At 47.7% G+C, this 25638-nt stretch overlaps 1 protein-coding gene across 2 annotated transcripts in view; it reads left to right on the forward strand.

Moving 5' to 3' along the window:
- The window catches only part of LOC140425470 (uridine phosphorylase 1-like), a 194986-nt gene that overhangs the window by 156649 nt on the left and 12699 nt on the right, over window positions 1-25638 (forward strand). For both annotated transcript variants that reach the window (XM_072509776.1, XM_072509777.1), the window contains one exon: window positions 7681-7827. In XM_072509776.1, coding sequence (XP_072365877.1) covers window positions 7681-7827 — 147 coding nt within the window. The remainder of the gene's footprint in view (window positions 1-7680; window positions 7828-25638) is intronic.

Below are 25638 nucleotides of genomic sequence, written 5' to 3' on the forward strand. Positions count from 1 at the left end.
CAGCTTCCGAGGAGACGGATGTGCAAATTGCCTATGCAGTTTTAATACAACAAGCTTTTTATCAGCGAAAGTCCCATTTTCAACTGCCATTAACACATCCTTAACCACTCTACTTGAAATATTATTTTTCAGTAATGGAATACAATAATGGCCTGACTGTGTAAATTGTAAGTCCACCGTCTTTCCAAAAACTGTTGCCTTATCCTGTTCCATATCCAGTTTCATGTGTGCTTTCTTCATCGACAGTCTGCTCAGAAGCAAAGGTATCTCACTTGATACAACATCCGTGCTAATTAAATGATTCACTTCGGCAATATTGCAAGGGATCACCACTCTTTTCAGCGACTTCAGAGTATTATCATCCCCAAACCTGAAACTTGTGGAACTTTCAAATTCCTTAACCTTGTTACGACTTTCAGCATTCAAGGAGTTCAGGTAACATTTTAACCAGTCAATTCCACACACAGTAGATGTGCAGCCACTGTCCAATACAGCACAACTGAAGGATTCTGCAACCAACACCCTCATTACCGGCGTAAAACTGCTTGTCAATAGGACAATGCCTTCTTTCTGGTCACTATCTTTTTCCTCTTCTGACTTTTCCGTGTCATGTGTCGCTTCAAACACTCTATCATAACGTTTTGGACAGTTGAAGACATAATGGTATTGAGAGTCACATCGAAAACATCGATTTATCATGCGCCGTGCATTTCTGGGGTTCATCTTCCTACTGTAAGTTCTAACTGGGTTCCTGTCTTCATAATTTCCTTGTCTCGATCTCCTTCTATAATCTTGGGCCCTGTTCATAGCCGTACAATTTGGCCATCCTGTTAGAAGTGTATCTTCCATATTCTGCTTTATAGCAGACTGACCTATTTGAGTCATCAGAGCCATCAGAATCGAATGTTTCCCCAGAAACTTCTTTAAAGCTTTTATCATCTGATCGAATAAGGTATCCTCATCCATAAACTGAACTCCTGTCAAAACCAGGAGCCTATCCATGTTGCTCACTCTAGCACAGTCAAGTAATTTAAAGGCCAACACAGACTGTGGAAATTCCAGGTTGTGTTTCTGCAGCCTTTTATATAGTCTGCCAAATTCCATTATATAGTCTTCCATGGAGAATTCCTCTATTTTCCAGAACTTATCAAATTCCGACCATGCTTCCTATGCACTTAACAAGTCATCTTTCTTGTAAATCTTTTCCATATATTGTAATAAGTCTCCGGACCTTCTTCTGAGTCTAACTCTTCCAATTCCAGCTCAGAAAGCACTTTGTTTCAGATTTTACTGTCATAAGGGAGAGAAAGAGCCAATGCCAAACCTTGTTTTCTCTTTCCCAGGGCAGTTACCTTAGTCCACATAACTACTGCACTTCTCCATTGGTCGACGATTCCCTTTCAGAAAATAAGGGGGGATAGTCATATCCAGCCATCTTTATCCTGGGTTCAGCCATGTATCTTTTTTTTTCCTTCTCACTCACTCCTTGGTTTGATCAGGAAAAGTTGTATCTTTCAACCTTCACATTTGCACAGCAACCATCCTCTGCTACCATTGTTATACGTTTTAGTTACCGTTGTATGAAGAGTCAAAAGTCCTGTTCCTTTTCACCAAACACCATTTATTTCACTTCCACAGCCTCTGCACAAAACTCTAACAACACACCACCCGACACAAGGACCACCTGAAGCCCCTTTTCATATCAGTGTCAATCATTGGATACTTAACATAAATGAGACAACTAATTGCAATGTCTCTTAATGCATTACTTAACTCTTAACCCATTACTTAACACTGTGTGCATTCTTCACTCCCTTTACCCCACCATTGGCAACTATAAGTTCATCATGCCGAGCCTGGCACTGTGGAATTCCTCTGCTTCCCTACCTCCTCCCCGTCCACTCCACTTTTCCGACCCTTCTTAAATCTACCTCCCCCCTCCACCCTGACTGAAGTATTTGCAACACAGAAACAGGCCATTTGGCCTTCCCACCCCTCGCCATCTAATCCCATCAACATATCCTTCTGTTCCTTTCTGCCTTACTTAGCTAACTTTACTTTGAATCCATATCTTTTTCATCTGGATGACACCATATAAATATTGTTGTATGATGGCCATAGCCAAACAAGCAGTTGGAAGATGACTGGTACTATGCTGATCAGCTCTGAATTTTTAACTTGATAAACTCCTATAGCACCCTAACATGCACTTGAGGAGTCCTAAACCTTGACTGTTGCGAGCCTGGGCTTGAATAAGCAGGCATGCCCCTGTGGTCCCCAATTTGAGTAAACGGAAATTTATACGTGCGGGTTTCTCGGATTTGATTTGGCAGCTTTCCAGATTTCTTACACCAGCTGATAAAAAATCCCTCCAGGACTTTGCTGTCCTCCGTCTCCACCGTGATATGGATACCAAACACTGGCACATGCTTTTCTACACCATTAACACCTCCATGTTGTTGTTGATTCATTTACTGCTGGAGTCATACGTTTGAATCCTTTAGAGGAGAGAGGCTGCGAAATGCTGCAGTGCAGAGGGATCTAGGTGTCTTTGTACAGAAATCACAAAACGTTAGCATGCAGGTACAGAGGTAATTAGGGAGGCAAAGAGAATGTTTGCAAGGGGGATGGAGTATAAAAGTAGGTAAATATTGCTACAGCTGTACAGAGCATTGGGGAGACCACACCAGCTGGGGCTGGATTTCAGGCATGGGTGGTGGGGAGGGGGTTACTCTTGCATTGGAGGCAGTTCAGAAAAGATTGAACTGGTTGATTCCTGGGATGAAGGGGTTGGTCTCTTATGAAAAGATTCAGCATGTTACTTCTATACTTGCTACAGTTTAGAAGAATGACAGGTGATCTTATTGAAAAATATAAGATTGAGGGTGCTTGACAACGTAGACGCTGAGAGGAATTTTCCCCACGTGGGGGAATCTAGAACTAGGAGTTTCAAAACAAGGGGCTTCCCGCTTAAATGGGGTTGAGAAAGAAATTATTTTTTCTGAGGGTCATTAATCTTTGGAATTCTCTCTACCCCATGGAGTAGTGAAGGCTGGGTCGCTGAATATATTCAAGACTGACTTGGACAGATTTTAGATCTTCAAGAGCCAATTATGAGGGCAGGCAGCAAAGTGGAGTCAATGCCACAATCAGAGATCAGCCTTGATCTTATTGGTCACATAGATTAGTAGGTAAGACAATAGATGAGTGGTGACAGACATTTAGGGAGATAATTCATGATCCCAAGCAAAAACTACATCCCAATGTGGAGGAAAGACTCATAAGGGGAGGAAGAACCTACCATGGATAACCAAGGAAGTTAAGGAGGGTATTAAGTTGAAAGCGAAAGATGGCAAAGTTTAGTGGTAGGCCAGAAGAGTGGGACAGATTCAGAATGCAGACTGAAAAAATAATCAGGAAGGAGAAAATAAACTGAGGGAAAGCTAGCGAGAAACATAAAAAAAGATAAGAGGTTTTTAAATTACATTAAAAGAAAGAGTGAAGGAAAATAAAGCATTGGCCCTTTAGAGAATGAAAGTGGGGAAGTAATTATGGGAAACAAGGAAATGGCACAGGAGTCGAATAAATATTTTGCATTGGTCTTTACTGTAGAGCAATGTTTTTCAAACTTTTTTTCCTGTGACCTATTTTTACAAAATGGCCACCTCTCGCGACCTACACCATATTCACAATGGATTCTGCATAGTTACTTTTTAAAATATCACGTTCATTGTTGGCACTTCTGTATTATTAAATGTAAAAAATAGTAAATGAAAATATATATTCTATTTTTTGTTACTGTTTGGAGATCTAAATAACTTGTAATAAAAATCTTTGCACAGATCAGTGTGTGAGACTTTTGATTGCAGACTCCTGAGGTTTTTGAAGGGAAATGAGGAAATTCTTGGAAACACACCTGGATTTTGGGCTGATGGGGAAGGAAGGACACTCCCCATTGATCGCAAAGTCAGTCTCACTGACAGAGTGACTGATCTCAGAAAGTGAACGGAGTATGGCTCCCCATGTTAAATATACATCAAACTCTTTATGCACACACAGCACAACTTTAAACATAGATCTGATTGACAAGGTTAAGAGTAACTGAAACTCAACAGACATCAACAAGATTAACTGTCGCAGAAATTGAACCAACATTGACAACGTTAATAGTAACAGAAATTCAAGATTAATTGACAATGGTAACAGTGGCAGACATTAAACATGCATCCGATTCAGAATGTTAACCCTGAAGTCGGTCTCTTTGTGTGATCATTGACTTCCTGCTTCCTATGAGCTGCACTTGAACCGATGCATTTCCCCCCTGACTTGGATGGATTGGAGTTCCCAAACCCACACCCGTCGCCCCAGAGCCGAGTTCAGAACGGGGCAAACCTAAATCAGCTTTGTGACAATGGACCAACTGAAAGGTGGGGAGATCCCCACACACAGGAATTATCTGTTAGATCCTGTATAAGGGAGTATTCCGGCTATGAGTTACTGACTGGGGTACTTGTGGAAACATATTCCAGTCAGCAGTCACGTGGTTTTGGGTGGGAGATCCAGGCCTGGAGAAAAAACATCGCAAAGCACGGCTGAAAATTAATTTTGTGCAGGAGTATTTGCAGGAAATGAATTTAAAGATAATTGTTTTTTTTTAAACTCTTCAGTTGTAGGTGCAGTTGCTGACTAACCTGGCTGATCAGCTGCTGCAGAAACAGGAGTGGCTGCTGGAGGCTGTGTTAGTGGCGGTGACTATAACAGTGACCCATGGAGGCAGAACGTCCACAGCACCGGCCTCTACGTCAGCCTCATGTGGCCACGCTCTGCACTGTAGCCAGAATTCACCCAGGGAGAAAATGGGAAAAAAGGTCAGGCAATCCTCAGGGTTCATTTTTGGAGACTTTTTGGCGACCCATTTTACATCATCCCGAGACCCCCTCACTTTGAAAAACACTGCTGTAGAGGATACTATAAGCATCCCAGAAATAGTAAAAAAATACCAGCGAGAAATTAAATACAGTCACTATCACCAGAGAATTAGTTTTAGGCAGACTAATCAGGTTAAAGGCTGAAAGGTCTACTGGGCCTGATGGTTTGTATGTGGAATCTTAAAGGGCTGTAGCTATAGCAACTGCGGATTTTCCAAAAATCCTTGAATTCTGGAACTTTGCCAAAGAATTGGAAAACTGCCAATGTGGTATCCTTGTTCAAAAAGGGTAGGAGGCAAAATGCAAGAAACAACAGGCCAGTTAGTCTAACTTCAGTTATTGAAAAAAATTGATTATTAAGGCGAGAATAACAATACATCTGGAAAGTCATGAGGGGGAAGTCATGTCTGAAAAATTCACTCGAGTTCTTTGAGGCGATAACTACCAGAGCAGGTCGAGGAAAACCAGTCGATGTATATTTGGATTTTCAAAAGGCATTTGATAACGTGCCACACAAAGGACTACTACGCAAGATAGGAGCGCATAGTAATGAAGGTAATATTCTGGGTAGGTGGTTGGCTAACTAACAGGAAGCAGCGAGTCGTGATGAAGGGGTCTATCTAAGGTTGGAGGGTCAAAGGGATCAATGTTGGGACCACAGCTCTTCACAATATATATCAGTGATTTGGAGGAAGGAGTAGAGTGTACTGTGGCCAAATTTGAGGATGAGACAAAGGTGGGCGGGAGTATGTTAGGGGGATATAAATGTTTTTCAGTGAGATATTGACAGGTTAAGTGAGTGGGCAGAATACTGGTAAATGGAATTAAATATGGAAAATGTGAGATTGTTCATTTTCCAATGAACACCCAATGAGAGGGTGGATTATTATTTAAATTGAGAGAGACTGCAGAAAGCTGTAGCACAAAGGGACTTGGGGGCTCTTACTCATGAAACCCAGAAAGCTAGCAGGCAGGTGCAGAAGGTAATAGGGAAGGTAAATGGAATGCTGGCTTTTCTTTCAAGGGGACTGGAGCATAAAAGTATAAAAGTGTTGCTGCAACTACAGGGTACTAGTGAGACCACATTTGGAAAACTCTGTACAGTTTTGGTCCCTCAATTTAAGAAATATATATTATCATTGGAGGCTGTACTCGGATAATCCCAGGAGGGACTGCCATATGAACAAAGATTAAACAGGTTGGGTCTGTACTCCTTGGAGTTCAGAAGAATGAGAGGTGATATGATTGAAACTTACAAGATTCTTAGACGGTTAGGCAGTGTAAATGTTGGGAGGATGTTTCCACTTGCAGGAGAGTGTAGGACCAGAGGGCATAGTCACAGAAAAAGGGATGCTTATTTAAGACGGGTTTGAGGAAGAATTTCTTCTCTGAAATAGTGGTGCATCTTTGGAATTCTTTACCCCAGGAAGCTGTGGAAGCCAAGACCTTGAACATTTTCAAGGCTGAGATCAATAGGTTTGTGATCCTAGGGGAATTAAGGGTTACGGAGATAAGGCAAGAAAGTGGACTTAAGAGTGTTAGATCAGCCATGATCTTATTAAATGATGGACCAGGCTGAATGCCCTACCCCTTTTATTATTTATTATTGTCTTGAATGGCAGACAGGCTTAATGGGCCAAATGGTCTACTCCTACTCCTCCTTATTTTAAGTTCTTATTACTAATCTTTGTAACAACAGGTAGACCTGAAGCAGATACTTCTGTTTTGATTGGACTGTGTTGTTGTAGGATACATCAAAAGTTTGCTACTGACTAGGCATAGTGACAAAAAATAATTATCTTCCAAGTACATGTTGTTTGGGCGTTTCTCTTGTGCATTAAATCACCTTTTACTCAAATCTACTCCTACTGATCATGTTATTTCTGGAGCGTTTTCCTAAATGAAGTCTTAAACAGCAAGCTGTCAATTAAGATAAATTGTTCCCTTTAAAGCATTTATGTTCAGTCACACATTTTAAGAGGAGAGATACTTCACTATATCAAAAGCTAATTCTTCACAATGTGCTTGTAATTGTTTCCAATGAGAACGTACCCAATTTTCTGGTAACAAACCAAACCTGCACATTGAGCACTTTTAAACAAACTTGAAATGTCTGTTATTCTGCATATCTCAGAAACACAAAACCTATTGATTAAATGTTTGTGAATGTTTTTAAATTAGACCCCTGTTTACAGCTGAGTTCGTAGTTCATTCGGAGATAAAGTATGGATAGTATACATTGACAAAGTGTGGCAGGGTGGCACAATGGTTAGCAATGCTGCCTCACAGCACTGAGGACCCAGGTTTGATTATGGCCTTGGATAACTGCCTATGTGGAGTTTGCACATTCTCCCCGTGTTTGCGTGAGTTTCTTCCGTGTGTTCCGGTTTCCTCCCATGGTCCAAAGATGCGCAGGTTAGGTGGATTGACCATGCTAAATTGCCTCTTAGTTGCGGGGATAGGGCGGGGTTAGGGGAAAGGGCAGGGGAGTGTGCCTCGGTAGAGTGTTCTTTCGGAAAGTTGATGCAGACTTGATGGGCTGAATGGTCTCCTTCAGCATTGTAGTGATTCTATGGATATTTATATGTTTCATCACATATTCATGATTGATTGAAAAACTGTTACAACCTGGTTACTTCCATTTAAATAGTCTGAACCTCTCCATTAGCACAATCCTCATAAATCTCCTGTTCCATAACTGTGATATGCAGAGGAAGATGTCCATGCTGAGAAATGTATTTTCTTTCTGCAGGTCAGGCCCGCTTGGATGGTGCTTTCTGCAACTATACCTATGAGGATAAGATGAATTACTTACATTGTGCCTATGAGGCAGGGGTTCGCAACATTGAAATGGAGTCCTCTGTATTTGCAGCCATGTGCAACCGAAGTGGTATACCAGGTAAAGACATGCGTATGCACAACTTCCCATGGGAGTACTAAACTTCTTTTGCAAATTGAGATGGCTTTGACTCGAAAGTGGATCTTTTTATTCAACAGCTTTGTTGCTGTTTTAATAATCCAGAACGTTATGCGTGTTATTAATCTCTGGAATTTGCTTCAATAGTATTTAATTTCTTAGCAAATCTTCCTATTGTGGCAAATGCATTAACTATAATTTAAACTAATTGAAATTGATTTCTCTCTTGACTCTTTAAAGTGAGGGATCTTTGTGGTGAAGCACTTCACATTTTGAGAGCTCAGTGTTAGCATCTAGCACTCCTCGGTCATATGGAGTACAGTTTAGTGTTGTCCATCAGAAATTGCTGACTAGTCTCGCACATGGCTACACAGTTTTAGCTATGTGCTCTGACCCAAGAACTAAAGCACTCGCAACAAATCAAGGAACACTCACACCACTATGCTTTCTGCCTTATAATTTTACCAACATACAAACAGGTTAAAGTACACATGCAAAAGCAGTACAAATGGACACTGGAAAGACCGGTGGTGGACAATAATAATTATTATTTTTATCACAAGTAGGCTTACATTGACACTGCAATGAAGTTACTGTGAAAATCCCCTAGTCGCCACATTTCAGCGTCTGTTCGGGTACACTGAGGGAGAATTCAGAATGTCCAATTCACCTAACAAGCACGCCTTTCGGGACTTGTGGGAGGAAACTGCAGCACCCAGAGGAAACCCACACAGACACAGGGAGAAGGTGCACACTTCGCACAGCCAGTGACCCAAGTCGGGAAACGGACCTGGGACCCTGGCGCTGTGAAGCAGCAGTGCTAACCACTGTGCCACCTTTTAAAGACCAGGGGCGAAATTCTCCTACCCGCCCCGCCACATTTCTGCCCCGACCGGCCGGCGGGAGTCTCCGTAACACCGGCCGGTCAATGGGGTTTCCCATTGTGGGGCAGCCCCACGCCGTCGGGAAACCCCCGGGCGCTGGCAAAACGGAGACCCCCGCCGGCGGAGAATGATGCCCCTGATTAGAGCTGTCAAGGCAAGAACATTAGTTTTTTTTAAAAACGCATTTTATTGCAAACATGTATCAAAGCAGGTTACAGCAAATAAACACCCCAGGAAACATACTTCCCAACAATCAACTATACAGTCAGTACAGATTTTTTCCCTTTTTCACCCCCCCCTCCCCCATCACCCACCCCCCTGTCATAATATACACCAGTATATTATGGTACAGACACACACACACACTGATGGACATGCAGTGGGACCAATCAGCATACACAACACCGCAGCCAATCACCAGTGAGAGCACACGCACTATAAAGACAGGGGACAGGAGAGTTCCCGCTCATTCTAGTAGCAGCCAGCTCGGAGCACAGAGCTCACAGCCTGCAACACAGACATTCACCATGTGCTGAGTGCATCACCTGGTTAGGACTAGGCAAGGGTCAACAGTTAAAGCTGGTATTGCATTTACCCACAGTTCAAGTATGTTAATATAGTTAACTTTATAATAAAATACCGCAAAACTGGGAAGATTCTGGGCAGGTGTGTTCGCGGTCTTAGTTAGGATAGTGGAGGAGGAGGTGGACCCGGACCCTTTGGTGGCGATACTTGGGGTTTCAGAGAAGCCGGAGCTCATGGAGAGGAGGGAGGCAGCACGGTAGCATTGTGGATAGCACAATTGCTTCACAGCTCCAGGGTCCCAGGTTCAATTCCGGCTTGGGTCACTGTCTGTGCGGAGTCTGCACATCCTCCCCGTGTGTGCGTGGGTTTCCTCCGGGTGCTCCGGTTTCCTCCCACAGTCCAAAGATGTGCAGGTTAGGTGGATTGGCCATGATAAATTGCCCTTAGTGGCCAAAATTGCCCTTAGTGTTGGGTGGGGTTACTGGGTTATGGGGATAGGGCGGAGGTGTTGACCTTGGGTAGGGTGCTCTTTCCAAGAGCCGGTGCAGACTCGATGGGCCGAATGGCCTCCTTCTGCACTGTAAATTCTATGAAAAACAGAGTTGCACCACTTCCAGTGTTTGTGACCTATTTGTGATCCAGAACACCCAACACATCACCCCCCACGATGAATAGCTCCTCAAACACGGTCACAAACATCCCCCACCTTTTCTGAAACTCCCCTGCTGTGCCCCTTAACTCATACTCTAACCGCAGGAAGTCATACAGGTCACCCAACCATGCCGCTACCCCCGGTGGCGATGCCGACCGTTACTCCAGCAAAAATTCGCCGCTGTGCAATCAGAGAGGCGAAGGCCACGACATTGGCCTCCCTCCTCTCCATGAGCTCCCAAGTATCGCCACCAAAGGGTCCGGCTCCACCTCCTCCTCCACTATCCTGGCTAAGACTGCGAACACACCTGCCCAGAAGCTTCCCAGTTTTGCACAACCCCAAAACATGTGCGTGTGATTCGCTGGCCCCCGCCAAGCACATTAGTTTTAAGCATAGGTTCATATTTCACTCACTTCTGTTAACAAGCCAATGTGAGTGAGTGTTGTCTGCCATGTGGCATTTTGATATTTAATTCTGCCGCCAGGTAGCCGGAGACCCCCATTTCGGAGGGCCAAGCATGCCAAGGCTCCAGTCCAGTGGATGTCCAGTGCTGCCTCTGCAACTATCAGTCCCGTTTCAGCTATGGAAAGTCCAGTTCCATCCCTCTTTCTTGTACTCTGCTCTGTATTTCTGCAAGGCAAGAAAGAACAGACCAATGGTAGCACATGTTAAACAGGTGGCTGAAGAGAATTTGTTAAGGATGACTATAAGAGAGAGGAATGACAATGTATAAAGAATCAGAGGTGGGTGGACAGATGTGGATGTGGTTAAGAGCAGAGATAGAGACGATTGGGTGCACCTACAAGAGAAGTTGGTGTGGGACGCGGTGTGCTGGAGTAGGTTTGAGAAGGCAGAGAGAGGTGGTTTGCATGATCCGTACATCAGAATGTAATTGAGTTTCCTCCTGTCACCTTTGTTCCCCCTCTTCGGTCATTAAACCATGTTCAATTTTGAATCCGGGAGTGTGGTGCCGCATTCCTGTTGCTGACCTCCTCAGCTACCTACATTCAAGCTTTGATTTCTCTGACTGGCTTCTGCCTCCTGACCGTAGGAAACAGTATCTGCCTGCCAGCTCTTACATTCCCCAACATCACATCCAGGGAGTTGTACTCCATTCTATCACTTGCTTGTGTTATGCTCCCAACTCCAGAATCCATCAATTTCATGTATTTAATATGTCATTTTAAAAACTAGGGTTGGAATCAACTCATGCAGGTCGTCACCATTCCACTCAAATTAATTAGTTGAGAAACCCTGAAATAATACATTAATACCACGGCTGGGTTAAAAATCTACGGCAGATGCACTGTACAGTTGGATTTCCTGCACGCTACCAGATGACTCCCCTCCTGCAACTCCCAGTGTATCGCTCAGTCAAAACCCAGCCTGAGGACACAACTAAAGAATTATAATCTTAAAGCGGTGAACATGTAAGGGTAGAATTTAATCACATCAGAAGCCATCACCGTATAAAGAGGAGTTAATAAACAGCCTCAGAGCAGGATGGCCAGGTGGGTCAATAGCAATATAGCTGCAGACATAAATGTAATTGAAATTAAACACTACGTGCATTTGGGCCATAAATTTACTCCTTATTTCCAGTCAATTAATCTTTGAACACAGGTCAAGTAGTATGCGTATTAGCAATACTAAGAGAATAGTCACAAATACTCTTACCATTCTGCCTAACCTTTGTTGATGATCCTAACCAATACAATGTAATGGTAACAGCCTCTCCATTCCAAAGACATCAATTTCTGGGATGTGGGCATCGCTGGTGAGCACAGCATTTATTGCCTATCCCTAGTTGCCCTTCAGAAGATGGTAGTGAGTTGCAGTCCTGGGGGTGTAGGTGTAGAAAGTTACAAGACTCTTGCTTGTCAGCTTTTAGAGTACTAAGACCATGGAAATAAATCACTGCTCCTTTTACTCAATCAGATAGTTAGTACTTGAGACAGAATATAAAACGTACCATAAATATGCTTCTACCTATCTTTATTCTGGCCTCAATTCTCAACAGTATATCATTTCACATGCTGTTCTGTAAATACTTCTTTCCTCTAATAATGAACTGACCACTGGAATTTTAAACTGATCGTTCCTGGCCAAAGAATAGGATCATTCACGGGTCAGGAACCCGATTGTTGCTGGAGCAAACTTTGGCATGGCTCTTCAACTGAGCTACAGCATTAACATCCTACTTCTGGGTTCACTAACTAATCATGGAGGACGAGCAAGATGATGAGCTGAATCTGTCAGAGGAAGGTTTTCTAATTGAAAGGACTACAGCAGGGATTACAATAACTCCTCTGGATGTGGTTTTTTGAGCCCCCCCCCCAAGGTTCTCTCCTATCTGGAGATCCTGTGATGGGATCTGAGTGATTACATTGAGGTGGACGGGAGGAAGAAGACAGCCTCTCTAACCAAGCAAGTGCGGATAGAAGTGGCTGACGTTGTTAGCAGGAGTGTGGTCCCGCCAACCTGGAAACAGTGCAGCCAGAGGATGCAGGAGGGCAGGAAAGATAAATGACATAACACTTGCAGTGCCAAGCGCCTCATTCTGACATTGCCAGCATTTCCCTGCACAGTACTCCTCAGAAAAACTCACCTTGCAGCTCCACTCATTTCTTGCTCTCTAAGCACTTTGTAGTTATCTGAACAGATGACACTCAAATCATCCTCATCCTATATTCATTGGGTGGCATGGTAATGCAGTGGTTAGCACTGTTGCTTTACAACGCCAGGGACCTGGGTTCAATTCCCGGCTTGGGTCACTGCACGTTCTCCCCGTGTCTGCGTGGGTTTCCTCCGGGTGCTCCGGTTTCCTCCAAAACTCCAAAGATGTGCGGGTTAGGTGGATTGGTCATGTTAAATTGCCCCATAGTGTCCAAAGGTTAGGTGGGGTTGCTGGGTTTGGGGGATGGTGTGGAGGTGTGGGCTCAGGTAGGGTGCTCTTTCAGGGGCTAGTGTAGTCCGATGGGCTAAATTGCCTCCTTCTGCACTGTAAATTCTATGATCCTATTGCTCGCTTGTACCCATGCCTCGCAGTGACCCTGTACAAACACTGTCTTTCCCTACTATTCACACAAGCCTTTACTCCTAACTCCCTGCTTTCTCTCCGTCCAAAAGAAAAGAGAACACAACTTTAATAAAGGCTAAGGGAGTCAGACGAGTAACATATAAAGAAGTTGTTTATTTATAATACGCACTATTTACAAAGGGCCCCAGTTGAACCTCACTGGCTCCTCTCTTTTTGTCGGTCGGTTCTATCTTGCTGAACTTACATACAACATGGTATCAACCCCATAGTTAGCGGGGAAGCTCCTACTCCTCGAGCCACATGGGGGAAACAATCAACCCAGCCCTGTGTGTTCTGTGCAGGTTGTTACACCCCTCATCCCGAAAATCCGAAGACCCTCATTGGGAACGATGAGGACAGTGAAGACGAGGAACAGACGACAAAGGAACAGAAGAAACCAGCACAGCCCCAGCGGGTGACACAGACACTTTGGCCTCGGTACATCATTCCCTGGCAGTGGGACTGGATCAGCTAGAATATAACGAGCCGCAGAACAACGCCTGCAGCTGGACCGCCTGCGCGGAGAACCCTCCAAAGCTGACCTGACAACGACGTCCGAATCAGACACCCCAGAGGTCTGTGTCTCCATATCGCAAGCAGACGACCAGACATCAGGCATTTCAGTATCACGAGAAGAAAACAACATAGTCGGGTGTGTAGATTGTGGAACCGGAGTAACGGGTAGGTCCGGGGTGGAGTCCCCCCCGAGGAGCCGTCCGAACGGTGGGCCGAACCGGGGTAGAGTTCCCCCGAGGAGGCTCTGGAGCGGAAGACTGTCGGGCGCAAAGGTGACCTAGGTGACGCTTCACGAGCTGACCTCAAACAGGTTTTGGTATGAACGGAAGCGGTTTGGCGAGCGATGACCTTTGGAAGTCAGTGAGGACCTTCACCAAATTTATGGCATTGACTGCCTCGTCAGGTGCGAAGAGTCGTAGAAGACGGCGTCTCGTCGGGCAATGCCCTTGTATATTTTGTGTATGGTGCACCTTTGTGCCAATGTCGGAGAGCAACAAACCAAAGCGATTCCGGAGTCGGCGACCCATTGTTATGGGCGAGGCGTTTTCAGAACCCAAAAATGTATCATGTAGTTCAACCAACCTCTCCCATTAATGTACTTGTTGCTTTTCCTAGCACACGGCTTGTTCCCTAGGTGTGGGATTACAATTATGGACACATGGGTTTTTAAACACAAACAATGTTTATTCCATGAACTCAACTTAACATCTTAAATAAACATTGGATCTCTTCACACCCCTTACTTCAAAGATAGTTCAGAAAATATTGCAACAGTAAATAATTCCTCAAAATGTTCCTTCAAACTTCCAAGAGACTTAGCATCTTTAAACAGAATCACATCAGGTTAAAGGCATTACTATTATGAGTTTAAATCACCCAAATAATCCAGAGATAGTCTTTCATGGCAGAGATCCAGCTCACTGCAAACACAGACACTCCCAAGCTCTTTTCAAACTGCAAAACTAAACTGCAAAATGGCTGACCTGACCTCAGCTCCACCCACTCTCTGACATCACTGTTTTCTTAAAGGTACATTGCTTAAACAACCACGTCTTAAAGGTACTCTCAAATGACACCATCAACATTTGGGCCGGGCCTACCCCCATTGCAGCATGGGGTCCTATACGAGAAGAGAAATTGTGGCAGCCTGGTATACATCAAACCTGTGGTTTGTTTCTTCAGGTCCCACTTCAATCTATACAGCGCCTTCCGTCAATCCATTTGACGCTGGGTGAAAAGGTGCGGTGCGAACATAGCAGATGCCATTCGCCTTTGCAAATGCAGCGAACTCCTCACTAATAAACAAATATACATTGAGCGTAACCAGCGCTTCTTGTCATTCGTGGACGGGGAAACAGGTGCGCAGCCGCATAATTGTTGTGCGGGAGGTGATGGATGCCATTTTGTGGACCTCTAGCCACTTCGAGTGAGGTTCAACTAAGATGAGGAATATGGAGCCTAAAATTGGGCCCGCAAAATCCGCATGACAACACGCCCAGGGTCGACCAGATGATGCACGATCAATTGCACAAAGACGAGAGTTGAATACAACTGAGGCTTTATTACTCTCAGATGTGTGGCCTCCTACAGCAGCTGGCAAAATGGCTGCTGTATAGGGAGCACACATATTTATACTCCGCCTACTGGGCGGAGCCTGAATGCAGGGCCTTACCACAAATCACCTAATATATACATCAGTGGTGACTACCACATTCACCCCCTGCTAAAATTGAGTCCGGCGGGGGTGGTGGAGAACTATATACAGAGCAAGTTTAATACACAGAAGCAAAAAAAAATATTTCTTTCTGAAGTCCAGTACAAGGTGGTTTGATAGTCCCGAACCAATTATAGATTTAGCCGGTGCGGGGCCTTGATGAGGCGTTGGCAGCGACGCAGTGGTGGCAGCGATTCTGGTGTTGGTCTGGTCCTCGGTGACTCCGGGAGCGTGCCAAAATCCTCTTCATCCTCGGGCGTGGGCAGGGGGAGGACGGATGGTCCTGGGGAGTTGCTGCTGGGTGCGCCTGGGGAGGGGGAGTGGAGCCGGGCCGGAGGGGGGTGTGTGTGTGGAACCTGCTGGTGCCAGGTCCCTGAGGGTGACAGTATCCTGGCGGCCATCAGGGTACGCTATGTAGGCATACTGGGGGTTAGTGTGGAGTAACTGCACCCTTTCAACCAACGAGTCCGCCTTGTGGAGTCGGACGTGTCTGCGGAGGAGTACGGGTCCTGGAGCTGCGAGCCAAGTCGGGAGCGACACCCCGGATGTGGACTTCCTGGGGAAGGCAAAGTGACGTTCATGGGGTGTGTCGTTCGTGGCGGTGCATAGTAGCGACCGAATGGAGTGCAGTGCATCGGGGAGGACCTCCTGCCAGCGGGAGGCCAGGAGATTTCTGGACCGTAGGACCAGTTGGACGGCCCTCCAGACCGTCCCCATTCTCCCTCTCCACCTGCCCGTTTCCCCGGGGGTTATAATTGGTCATGCTGATGGAGGCGATACCCCTGCTGAGCAGGAACTGACGCAGCTCATCACTCGTGAATGAGGATCCCCTGTCACTGTGGATGTAGGCGGGGAAGCCGAACAGAGCGAAGATTGTGTTGAGGGCTTTGATGACGGTGGCTGACGTCATATCGGGGCATTGGATGGCGAAGGGGAATCTGGAGTATTCATTGACCACACTGAGGAAATAAGTGTTACGGTCGGTGGAGGAGAGATGCCCTTTGAAATCCACGCTGAGGCGTTCAAAGGGGCGGGAGGCCTTCACCAGGCACGCGCGGTCTGGCTGGTAGAAATGCGGTTTGCACTCCGCACAGACCTGGCAGTCCCTGGTGATTGCCCTGACTTCCTCGATGGAGTAGGGCAGATTGTGGGCCTTTATGAAATGGTGCAACCGTGTGACTCCCAGGTGACAGAGGTTGTCGTGCAGGGTCCGGAGTCGGTCTACCTGTGCGCTGGCACATGTACCTTGGGATAGGGCATCTGGGGGCTCGTTGAGCTTGCCAGGGCGATACAAAATCTCGTAGTTGTAGATGGAGAGCTCGATCCGCCACCTCAAGATTTTATCATTTTTGATCTTACCCCGCTGTGTGTTATTGAACATGAAGGCTACCGACCGTTGGTCAGTGAGGAGAGTGAATCTCCTGCCGGTCAGGTAATGCCTCCAATGCCGCACAGCTTTAACGTTGGCTTGGGCCTCTTTTTCGACGGAGGAGTACCGAATTTCAGAGGCATGAAGGGTGCGGGAAAAGAATGCCACGAGCCTGTCTAGCTGATTGAGCATGGCGGCTAGGGCGACGTCTGATGCGTCGCTCTCCACTTGAAAGGGCAGCGTCTTGTCTACTGCGTGCATCGTGGCCTTGGCGCTATCGGCTCTAATACGGTTGCAGGCATGTTGAGCCTTGGCTGTCAGGAGGAAAAGGGTGGACTGGATGAGTGGGCGGGCCTTGTCCGCGTAGTTTGGGACCCACTGGGCATAGTATGAAAAGAACCCCAGACAGCGTTTGAGGGCCTTGGGGCAGTGGGGAAGGTGGAGCTCCATGAAGGGGCGCATGCGGTCGGGATCAGGCCCCAGAACTCCGTTCTGGACCACATACCGAGGATGGCTAAGCGGTTCATGCTGAATACGCACTTCTCCTTGTTATAGCTGAGGTTTAGGAGAGTGGCGGTGCGGAGAAATTTGGCAAGGTTGGCATCGTGGTCCTGCTGATCGTGGCCGCAGATGGTGACATTGTCTAGGTACGGGAAGGTGGTCCGCAACCTGTATCGGTTGACCATTCGGTCCATCTCCCTTTGGAAGACCGAGACCCCGTTGGTGACGCCGAAGGGAACCCTGAGAAAATGGTAAAGGCGGCCATCTGCCTCGAAGGCAGTGTATGGGCGGTCCGCCTTACGGATGGGGAGCTGGTGGTAGGCGGATTTGAGGTCTACAGTTGAAAAGATCCGGTACTGTGCAATCCGATTGACCATATCAGATATGCGTGGGAGGAGCTGCGTGTACCTAATGATGGTCTGGCTGTAGTCCACGATCATTCTGTGTTTCTCCCCAGTTTTCACCACTACCACTTGGGCTCTCCAGGGGCTGTTGCTGGCCTCGATTATGCCTTCCCGAAGCAGCCGCTGGACCTCGGCCTGATGAAGGTCCTGTCCTGGGTGCTGTACCATCTGCTCCTGGTGGCGACGGGTTTGCAATCCGGGGTTAGGTTTGCGAATAGGGAAGGTGGGTCGACCTTTAGGGTCGCGAGGCTGCACACAGTAAGGGGTGATAGGGGCCCGCTGAATTTCAAGGTTAGGCTCTGGAGGTTACACTGGATGTCCAGGCCGAGTAGCAGGGCAACGCAGAGGTTGGGAAGGGCGTAGAGGCGGAAGCCGCTGAATTCTACGCCCTGGACCATGAGTGTGACTATACAGTACCCCCGGATCGCCACGGAGTGGGATCCGGCGGCCAAGGAGATTCTTTGATTGGCAGGGTGTACCACAAGAGAGCAGCGCCTTACCGTATCTGGATGGATGAAGCTTTTGGTGCTCCCGGAGTCCAGCAGGCAAGAGGTCTTGTGCCCATCGATCTTCAAGCTTGTCGAGGCGGTGGCTAGATTGTGCGGGCAAGACTGGTCGATCGTGGCCGAGGCGAGTCGTGGCTGGTCGTCGCTGGTGTCGAACGATGGGGTGCCCGGGGGGCACGGGTCCTGGAACAATGGTGGTGCCCATGTGCTGTGGGGAAGACAAGATGGCGGTGCCTAATGATCTAGGGGTGGACAAGATGGCGGTGCCCACGGGCCGCGTGTGGTGGTGGTTGAAAACGATGGGCTGCACGCGGTGCGAGAAGGGGAAGATGGCGGCGCCCACTGGCCGCGCATGGTCTGAGGTGGACAAGATGGTGGCGCCCACTGGCTGCGCGTGGTCCGGGGAGGTGAAGATGGCGGCGCCCATTGTCTGTACGCGAGGGGGGTCGGGGCAATAGCGGCGAATGAGCGGGCCTGGCACACCGCAGCGGAGTGCCCCTACTTGCAAAGGGCGGTGCGGGCCGGGCAGCATTGGCGGGGGTGTTTCTGTTGCCCGCAGAAGTAACATCGGGGCCTCCGGGGTTGGCTGGCTGGCACGTGGCACAGGCGTATTGGCTGGATGAGGCCCCCGGTGGGGCGGCCGTCTGCGGAGTCCACGATGTGTAGGAGGGGTAGTCCGCGCGGCTGGGGGGTGTAGGCCTGAATATTGCCCGAGGCGACCGTCATCGATAGCGCCAGTTTTTTTGTTGCTGCGAGGTCGAGCGTGGCCCCCTCTAAAAGTCGCTGGTGTCTGACCCTATCCCCGTAACAAAGGCGTCCCACATGAGGAGGTTTGAATGTTCCGTGGCCATGTCGGCCTGACAGTCACAGTCTCTGACCAGAGGAATTAAAGTATGCCAGAAACTTCTACAGACTCACCAGGGAGTTGACTGCGAGTATTGAGTACGTGTCTGGCAAAGAGCGTGCTCGTCTGCTGGGCGTAATTCTCTTTCAGTAGCGCCATGGCTTCGGCGCAGTTCAGCGCTTCCTGGGTAAGAAGAAAGACGTTGGAGCTCAGCCTCGAGTAGAGTATCTGGATCTTCTGAGCTTCTGGGATTGGGTCTGGTGCAGACCTGATGAAAGCTTCGAAACAAGCCAGCCAGTGTTGAAAGTCCTTTTTGGCGTCGCTTGATTGCGGATCCAGCTGCAGGCGATCCGGCTTGATGCGGAGGTCCATCTTCTGAAAATCCTAGAGTAATAAATTGATGCACAGAGACGAAAGTTGAATACAACTGAGGCTTTATTACTCTAAGATGTGTGGCCTCCTACAGCAGCTGGCGAAATGGCTGCTATATAGGGAGCACACATATTTATACTCCGCCTACTGGGCGGAGCCAGCAGGCAGGGACTACCCCCATACCTGTAGTACAGGGCCTTACCACACATCTAATATATACAACAGTGGTGATTACCACACCAGGTGATTCCCATGGGTGCAGAAGCTTCTGATAGGCTTGACAAACAGGGCAGCAGCGCTGGGCTACCAACTCAATGTCTGCATCGATGCTGGGCCACCAGACGTAACCCCTGGCCAGCATTTTAATTTTGGAGACACCCGGATGTGCAGCATGAAGGTCTTTCAGATATAATGGCTGGCCTTTTGCAGGGACGACGACTCTTGTGCGCCACAGGACACCGTCCTCAATGGTCAGTTCCGAGATTTTGGTTGAAAAACCTTTTAACTCCACCAGAAGCTGTCATCCAGCAGACAAAACCAAATGTCGCACCTCAGTGAGTATTGGATCATACTGAGTCCAAGCTCTCAGACACAAGCAGCTCTCACGGACAGAGTGACAATGAAGTTTAGGACTACCATGATTTTGTCTGCCGTGGGTGGATCCACCGACACCAAGGGCAGGGGAAGTCGACTCAATGCATCAGCATCGGCTGCCGATGCCCCCGGGAGATGTACGAAAGAATACTGGTACACAGCCAAAAGCTGAGCCCACCTCTGGATCCGCGCTGACGCAATTCGTCGCACTGCCTTATCCTCGCGAAGAATTGCCAGCAGTGTCGTATTATGCAAAGTTACGGAAAAATAGCGGCCGTAAACATATTGACGAAAACGTTTGATCCCGAAAACGACTGCCAGATCCTCTTTTTCTACTTGCGCATATTGACTTTGCAGCCGTCGACGTCCTAAAGACAAAAACTATCGGACTGTCTTGCCGTCACCCATGTAGTGGGAATGGATGGTGCCAATGCTGTGTGGTGTTGCACCGCACATTAGTTATAGGGGCTTAGCTGTATCGAAAAGAGTCTGTACTCTGGGTGAAACTAACATCCATCCGCTTCACCAAACGGAACGCAGCCTCCTGTTCATCTCCCTAAACACAGGGTCGTCTTTTTCCTAAAAGAAAATGATGGGGCGGGCCAGGATTTTAGCCAGATTCGGAGGCCTACCTCGTTCCTGACTGTCACGGTGCTGCCCCTCACGCTGCCGGCGGCTTTGACGTCCGCACTTCTCACATGGGACAGAGTCAGCCCCTCCTGAAATCGGAGAATGTGTGCGCCAGGGCATAGGGCCTCAAGACCTGGGCCTACAGCAGTGCGGCAATCCAGTTTAGTCACTGACAGGCGGTGAGGGGGGCAGTGTCGAACAACATTTACCACCATTCCTTGAATCTCCTAAACGCCCCAAGTGGCACTCTCCTGTGAAAGAGAAATCTGCAAAGCCTGCTGGAACATTGGGGAACCTACAATTAGAAGCTTTTTTGTATGTCGAGATTGTTAATACCGCAAACCAAGCGGTCACAGAACATATACGCTAACACAGCCCCATATTTGCAATACTCTGCGATTTTCCATAACCGGGAAACATACTCGGCAACTGGCATCCCTTCCAACCTTTCTGACATTTTGTATCTGTTGCACAATAATGGACGGTGTTGGGTTGAAATGATTCCCAACCTGCGTGATGAGTTGGTCAAATGCTAACGTAACCAATGTCGCTAGAAATATGAGGCCCCTAATTACGCCAAATGTATGTTGCTTACACACATTGAAAGAGCTGGGGCGAAATTCTCCAGAAACGGAGCGATGTCCACCGACTGGCGCCCAAAACGGCGCCAATCAGACGGGCATCGCGCCGCCCCGAAGGTGCGCATCTTTGGGGGCCCAGCCCCAACATTGAGGGGCCAGGCCGACACCGGAGGAATTTCCGCCCCGCCAGCTGGCGGAAAAGGCCTTTGGTGCCCCACCAGCTGGCGCGGAAATGACATCTCCGGGCGGCGCATGCGCGGGAGCGTCAGCGGCCGCTGACAGTTTCCCACGCATGCGCAGTGGAGGGAGTCTCTTCCGCCTCCGCCATGGTGGAGACCGTGGCGGAGGCGGAAGGGAAAGAGTGCCCCCACGGCACAGGCCTGCCCACGGATCGGTGGGCACCGATCGCGGGCCAGGCCACCGTGGGGGCACCCCCCGGGGCCAGATCGCCCCGCGCCCCCCCCAGGACCCCAGAGCCCGCCCACGCCGCCTTGTCCCGCCGGTAAGGTAGGTGGTTCAATTTACGCCGGCGGGACAGGCAATTTATCGGCGGGACTTCGGCCCAACCGGGCCGGAGAATCGAGGGGGGGGCCCACCAACCGGCGCGGCGCCATTCCCGCCCCCGCCGAATATCCGGTGCCGGAGACTTCGGCAACCGGCGGGGGCGGGATTCACGCCAGCCCCCGGCGATTCTCCGACCCGGCGGGGGGTCGGAGAATGTCGCCCCTGGTCTCTACCTCCTGACTCTATTGAGTCTGTTCCCTCCATGGAGCTGGATCTCTGTGTCATTTCCTCTGCCATGTAAAGTGTTATGTTGCTGAGGAGAAAGCAGTTGATGCTCATGCTGATGGTGCTCCTATTGGCACTGTTGCTATGGTGTTGCTGCTGCTCTTGCTCTTCAGCCAGCTCGAGCTGCATTAAATGCTCCTATGCCATGGTGAAGGCTAGCAGGAGGGAGGTGTAGCTGAGGTTGTGTCAGTAATAAGACTGGTAAAATGACTTCCAAGAAGTTGGCAATCACCTGTCGACCGGTTAAAGTAATCTCTGAGAAGGAATGCCCTTTACCTGGCCATGACTGCAGCTATTCAGTGTCACTGATCAAAGGCTTTCCAGTCTGTTAGTTTTACTGAACAAGCAATCCCCACTGTGCACATTCCTGGTTGAACCTAGTGAGTTGCTGACAGCTTGGGAAATTGGTTTGTTGACTGTTAATTCCAGAATCTTTGGTTAAAAGAGAATTAATGGCCAATATGAATATTTAAATACATTACCCAGCAGCTATTGGAGTGTTCCTCACTCGCCTTCAGAGGCTGGTTTAGCACAGTGGGCTAACTAGCTGGCTTGCAATGCAGAACAATGCCAGCAGCGTGGGGTCAATTCCCGTACCGGCCTCCCCGAACAGGCGCGGGAACGTTGCGACTGGGAGCTTTTCACAGTAACTTAATTGAAGCCTACTTGTGATAATAAGCAATTATTATTATCAAGCCGCCTGGGTGAAATGCGGAAGATGATATTGGAATCCTGGCAAAATGTCACTTGTAGGAGTTTTTGACTACCCTCATGCACCTTGCGTGTGGATTTCGTTGCATTTTCCATCCGGCTGCTTTGCGCTCACTGCTTTTTTAACCCCCTAGTTTATCTCAACTGACTCCTAGCAATGAGCCAAAATTTCAACCCATGCCGGTCACAGTGTCCAGTGTTTGGCAGTTGATCACAAGTCATTGGAATTTTACACTGAGGCCCAACCCCTGGCCAGAAAGTCAGGGGCAAGTCTACCTCCACTGCCCTGGATTTTACAACTCCATTATAGTTTAGTCAGGTAATTAATTGTCTACAGTCGTGACTTCCATCCCCACAAGGCAGGATGGGCTGCCTCTGAATAGCCGGCAATTCCTCAGTCCCAGAAGGGTCACCAGGAGCAGTGGCCACTGTTGGGAATACAGCTTAACCTGGACTAGCGACGTTGGAGCAGTCCCAAAGAGCGTCAGAGATCACTGGGCCAGGCAGGCCCTGGCAAGGGGGGATGTCAGTGGTAATTCATGAGAGCAGCGGGTGTCTAGCAGCAGGGACAGCCCTTCCCACCAGGAGGAGCCCACCATGTGGCAACGGAGTGTTGAATCAGAAGGGAGCTCCTCCCCTGCCCTGAGCCCACAGGGATGCCACTGCGTTTTATCAACAGTTGAAGAGGCCCTTGAGTGGCCATTTGAAAAGCTTCAATTTGCCTAAGAGCAAGCAAGTTGCCTTCTGCCTATACTGCTGAGGATAAAATACCAGTGGAGTTGTGAAGCCGATGTGCACGGCATCCCCAGATATCCCACTCGATTTTACACCCTGTACCTCTGAGCCTACTCCTGAGGGGATGAGGAAGAGTGTACGATTCTGGTCATAGAATATATTTCTGAGCACTATTAAGAACACTAAATGCATTTCAGATCAATGTTGTGAATTCTAAAAATAGTTTCATTGCTTTGAAGACCCTATAGAGAATAAAATTCAGTCCCTAAGCCCCGCCTAATAGCTCAAGATAAATACACCATGTAATATTGCTGAATTATGCAGATCAAGAAGCTCCTTATAGGTACTGTTTTAATAAACATTGGACTGTTTTGTTTCTTTTCTTCATTTTTTTTTACCCCAAGTACCTTCAAATACAGGAGCAAACCAACTTCTTATTCTACTTTTCATTCTGATGGAAAACTGCTCAGCTTTGCCAAAAGGCTGCAGAAGAATCTTGATTCTAAGCAAGCTAGAGATTTGATGAGTCGTGGAGACTTCATGGAACTTTAAAATGGCAAACAGGACCGGGATGCGGAGTTCCAGTGAAGTCTGTAATAGATGTTTGGAACTTTGTTTTATCTCATCTTAATATGGCTCCTGAGATCTGCCCATGGTGGATACTAGACAAGTTGACTTGGACTATGTAAGAGTGATGGGTGAGTTGGCATAAGTTGGTACTAAATTGGCAATTGACAACAAAACAATTGGGAGTCCCAGAGAATCAAGGAGGGCCTTTTAACGAGCCCACCTCGGCACTGAGCAGCGCCTGTGGCCACCTCCATTCTGCACCTGAGGGCTGTGGGCCCAACTCCATCCCCACACCTGCCCGCCCCCGACAGAGTTAAGATTGTGCTATTTGGGGCACCTTTCCTTCAGGAGGGTGCGCCAAGGCAAGACATTTCCTGACTCGAGCTATCCGCCACAGGAGCAAAAATCTGGGCCCACTCTGAACCAATCAGAAGTTTAAATTGTCTTTTCTCACATGGTAACCTCTTGCCTCAATTTGACTATTCATAGATTGATAGCTTCAACTGGCGAACTGTGAAAGATGGCAGGCATGGGTCTTTCCATATGGGACTCAAACTATTGCATTCTCTAGTCTGGATATCTCAAAGCACTTTATAGCCAATGAAGTACCTTTGAAGTGTCTGCTCTGTTGTAATGTCGGAAACATGGCAGCCAATTTGTGCACAGCAAGCACCAAACAACGAAGTGATAATGACCAATTAATCTGCTTTTGTGATGTTGATTGGGAGATAAATATTGTGCAGGACACCAGGGATAACTGTTCTTCTTCGAAAATAGTACCAGGGGATCTTTTGCACCAGGCTGAAAAGTCAGATGGAGACTCAGTTTAATGGTTCATCAGCGAGACGGCACCTCCAACAGTGCCCGGAGTGTCAGTCTTAATATTTGTGCTCCAGCCCAGGAGCAGAACTTGAACCCAGTACCTTGTGACTCAGAGACAAGTGTGCTACCAACTGAGCCATGGCTGATGTTTCCTTCTCTCTACTGGCATGATGAATAGTTAAGTATAACCTTGCAAAGTCTCCCGACACGTCCAGAACTAGACCTGCACTATCCTCTGTTTCCAATTCTTTGTTTTAAACTGTAATATTCATGCCACTTCCTTGAATCTTGATTCCATCCATTTCTCTCCTCAATCTTACTTTCGCTTTCTTTGTTTCATGATAGAAACCCGAGTTTCATTTTGTCTGATATAAAAGAAAAATACAGCAGATGGCTGGAACTCTGAAATAAGGTTGCTGCTGCCAGAGAGCATCAGTGGAGTGAAAATGGGTATTTTATGGAGAGCCACAAGAGCGGGAAATGTGGCATGCAACTTACTGAGGTGGGATGTGAAATTTTGATTTCCCAGTGGTGGGTTGACATGCAGAGATAAGTGTGTTTGTGGCATGTCGCAAATCGTGCATGCCTGTAGTAGATTCGTACTTGTAATACATTTGCATGCCATAAATACTCATTTACCTGGAACAGTTTTAAGTGAAGTTCTACCCTCGGGATAAAGTCAGCGGCACACAAGAATCTTAACGCACCCAATTCACAATTGTTTTAAGATGAAGTACACCAGTCAGCTGAGTGCAGCTATGACTATGGTAAGCAGTTCTCCATGTTGAACTCTGCGGCAGAAGGCGATGAATGTTGAGGGATCGGTGTTCAGGTACAGGGAGATTGTCCTTCTGGCTAAGATGAAGTGTCAGACCAAGCCCGAGATCAGGTATTTTCTTGCCAGCTTGGATCTTGCATGTCTCACTTGTGGCGACAATGAACTGGATTAAACTTGAATTTGAATTGTTTTTTCGAGCAAGCAAGGAGATGGATTA

Source organism: Scyliorhinus torazame, chromosome 6 (genome assembly GCF_047496885.1).
Source record: "Scyliorhinus torazame isolate Kashiwa2021f chromosome 6, sScyTor2.1, whole genome shotgun sequence".
NCBI lineage: Eukaryota > Metazoa > Chordata > Chondrichthyes > Carcharhiniformes > Scyliorhinidae > Scyliorhinus > Scyliorhinus torazame.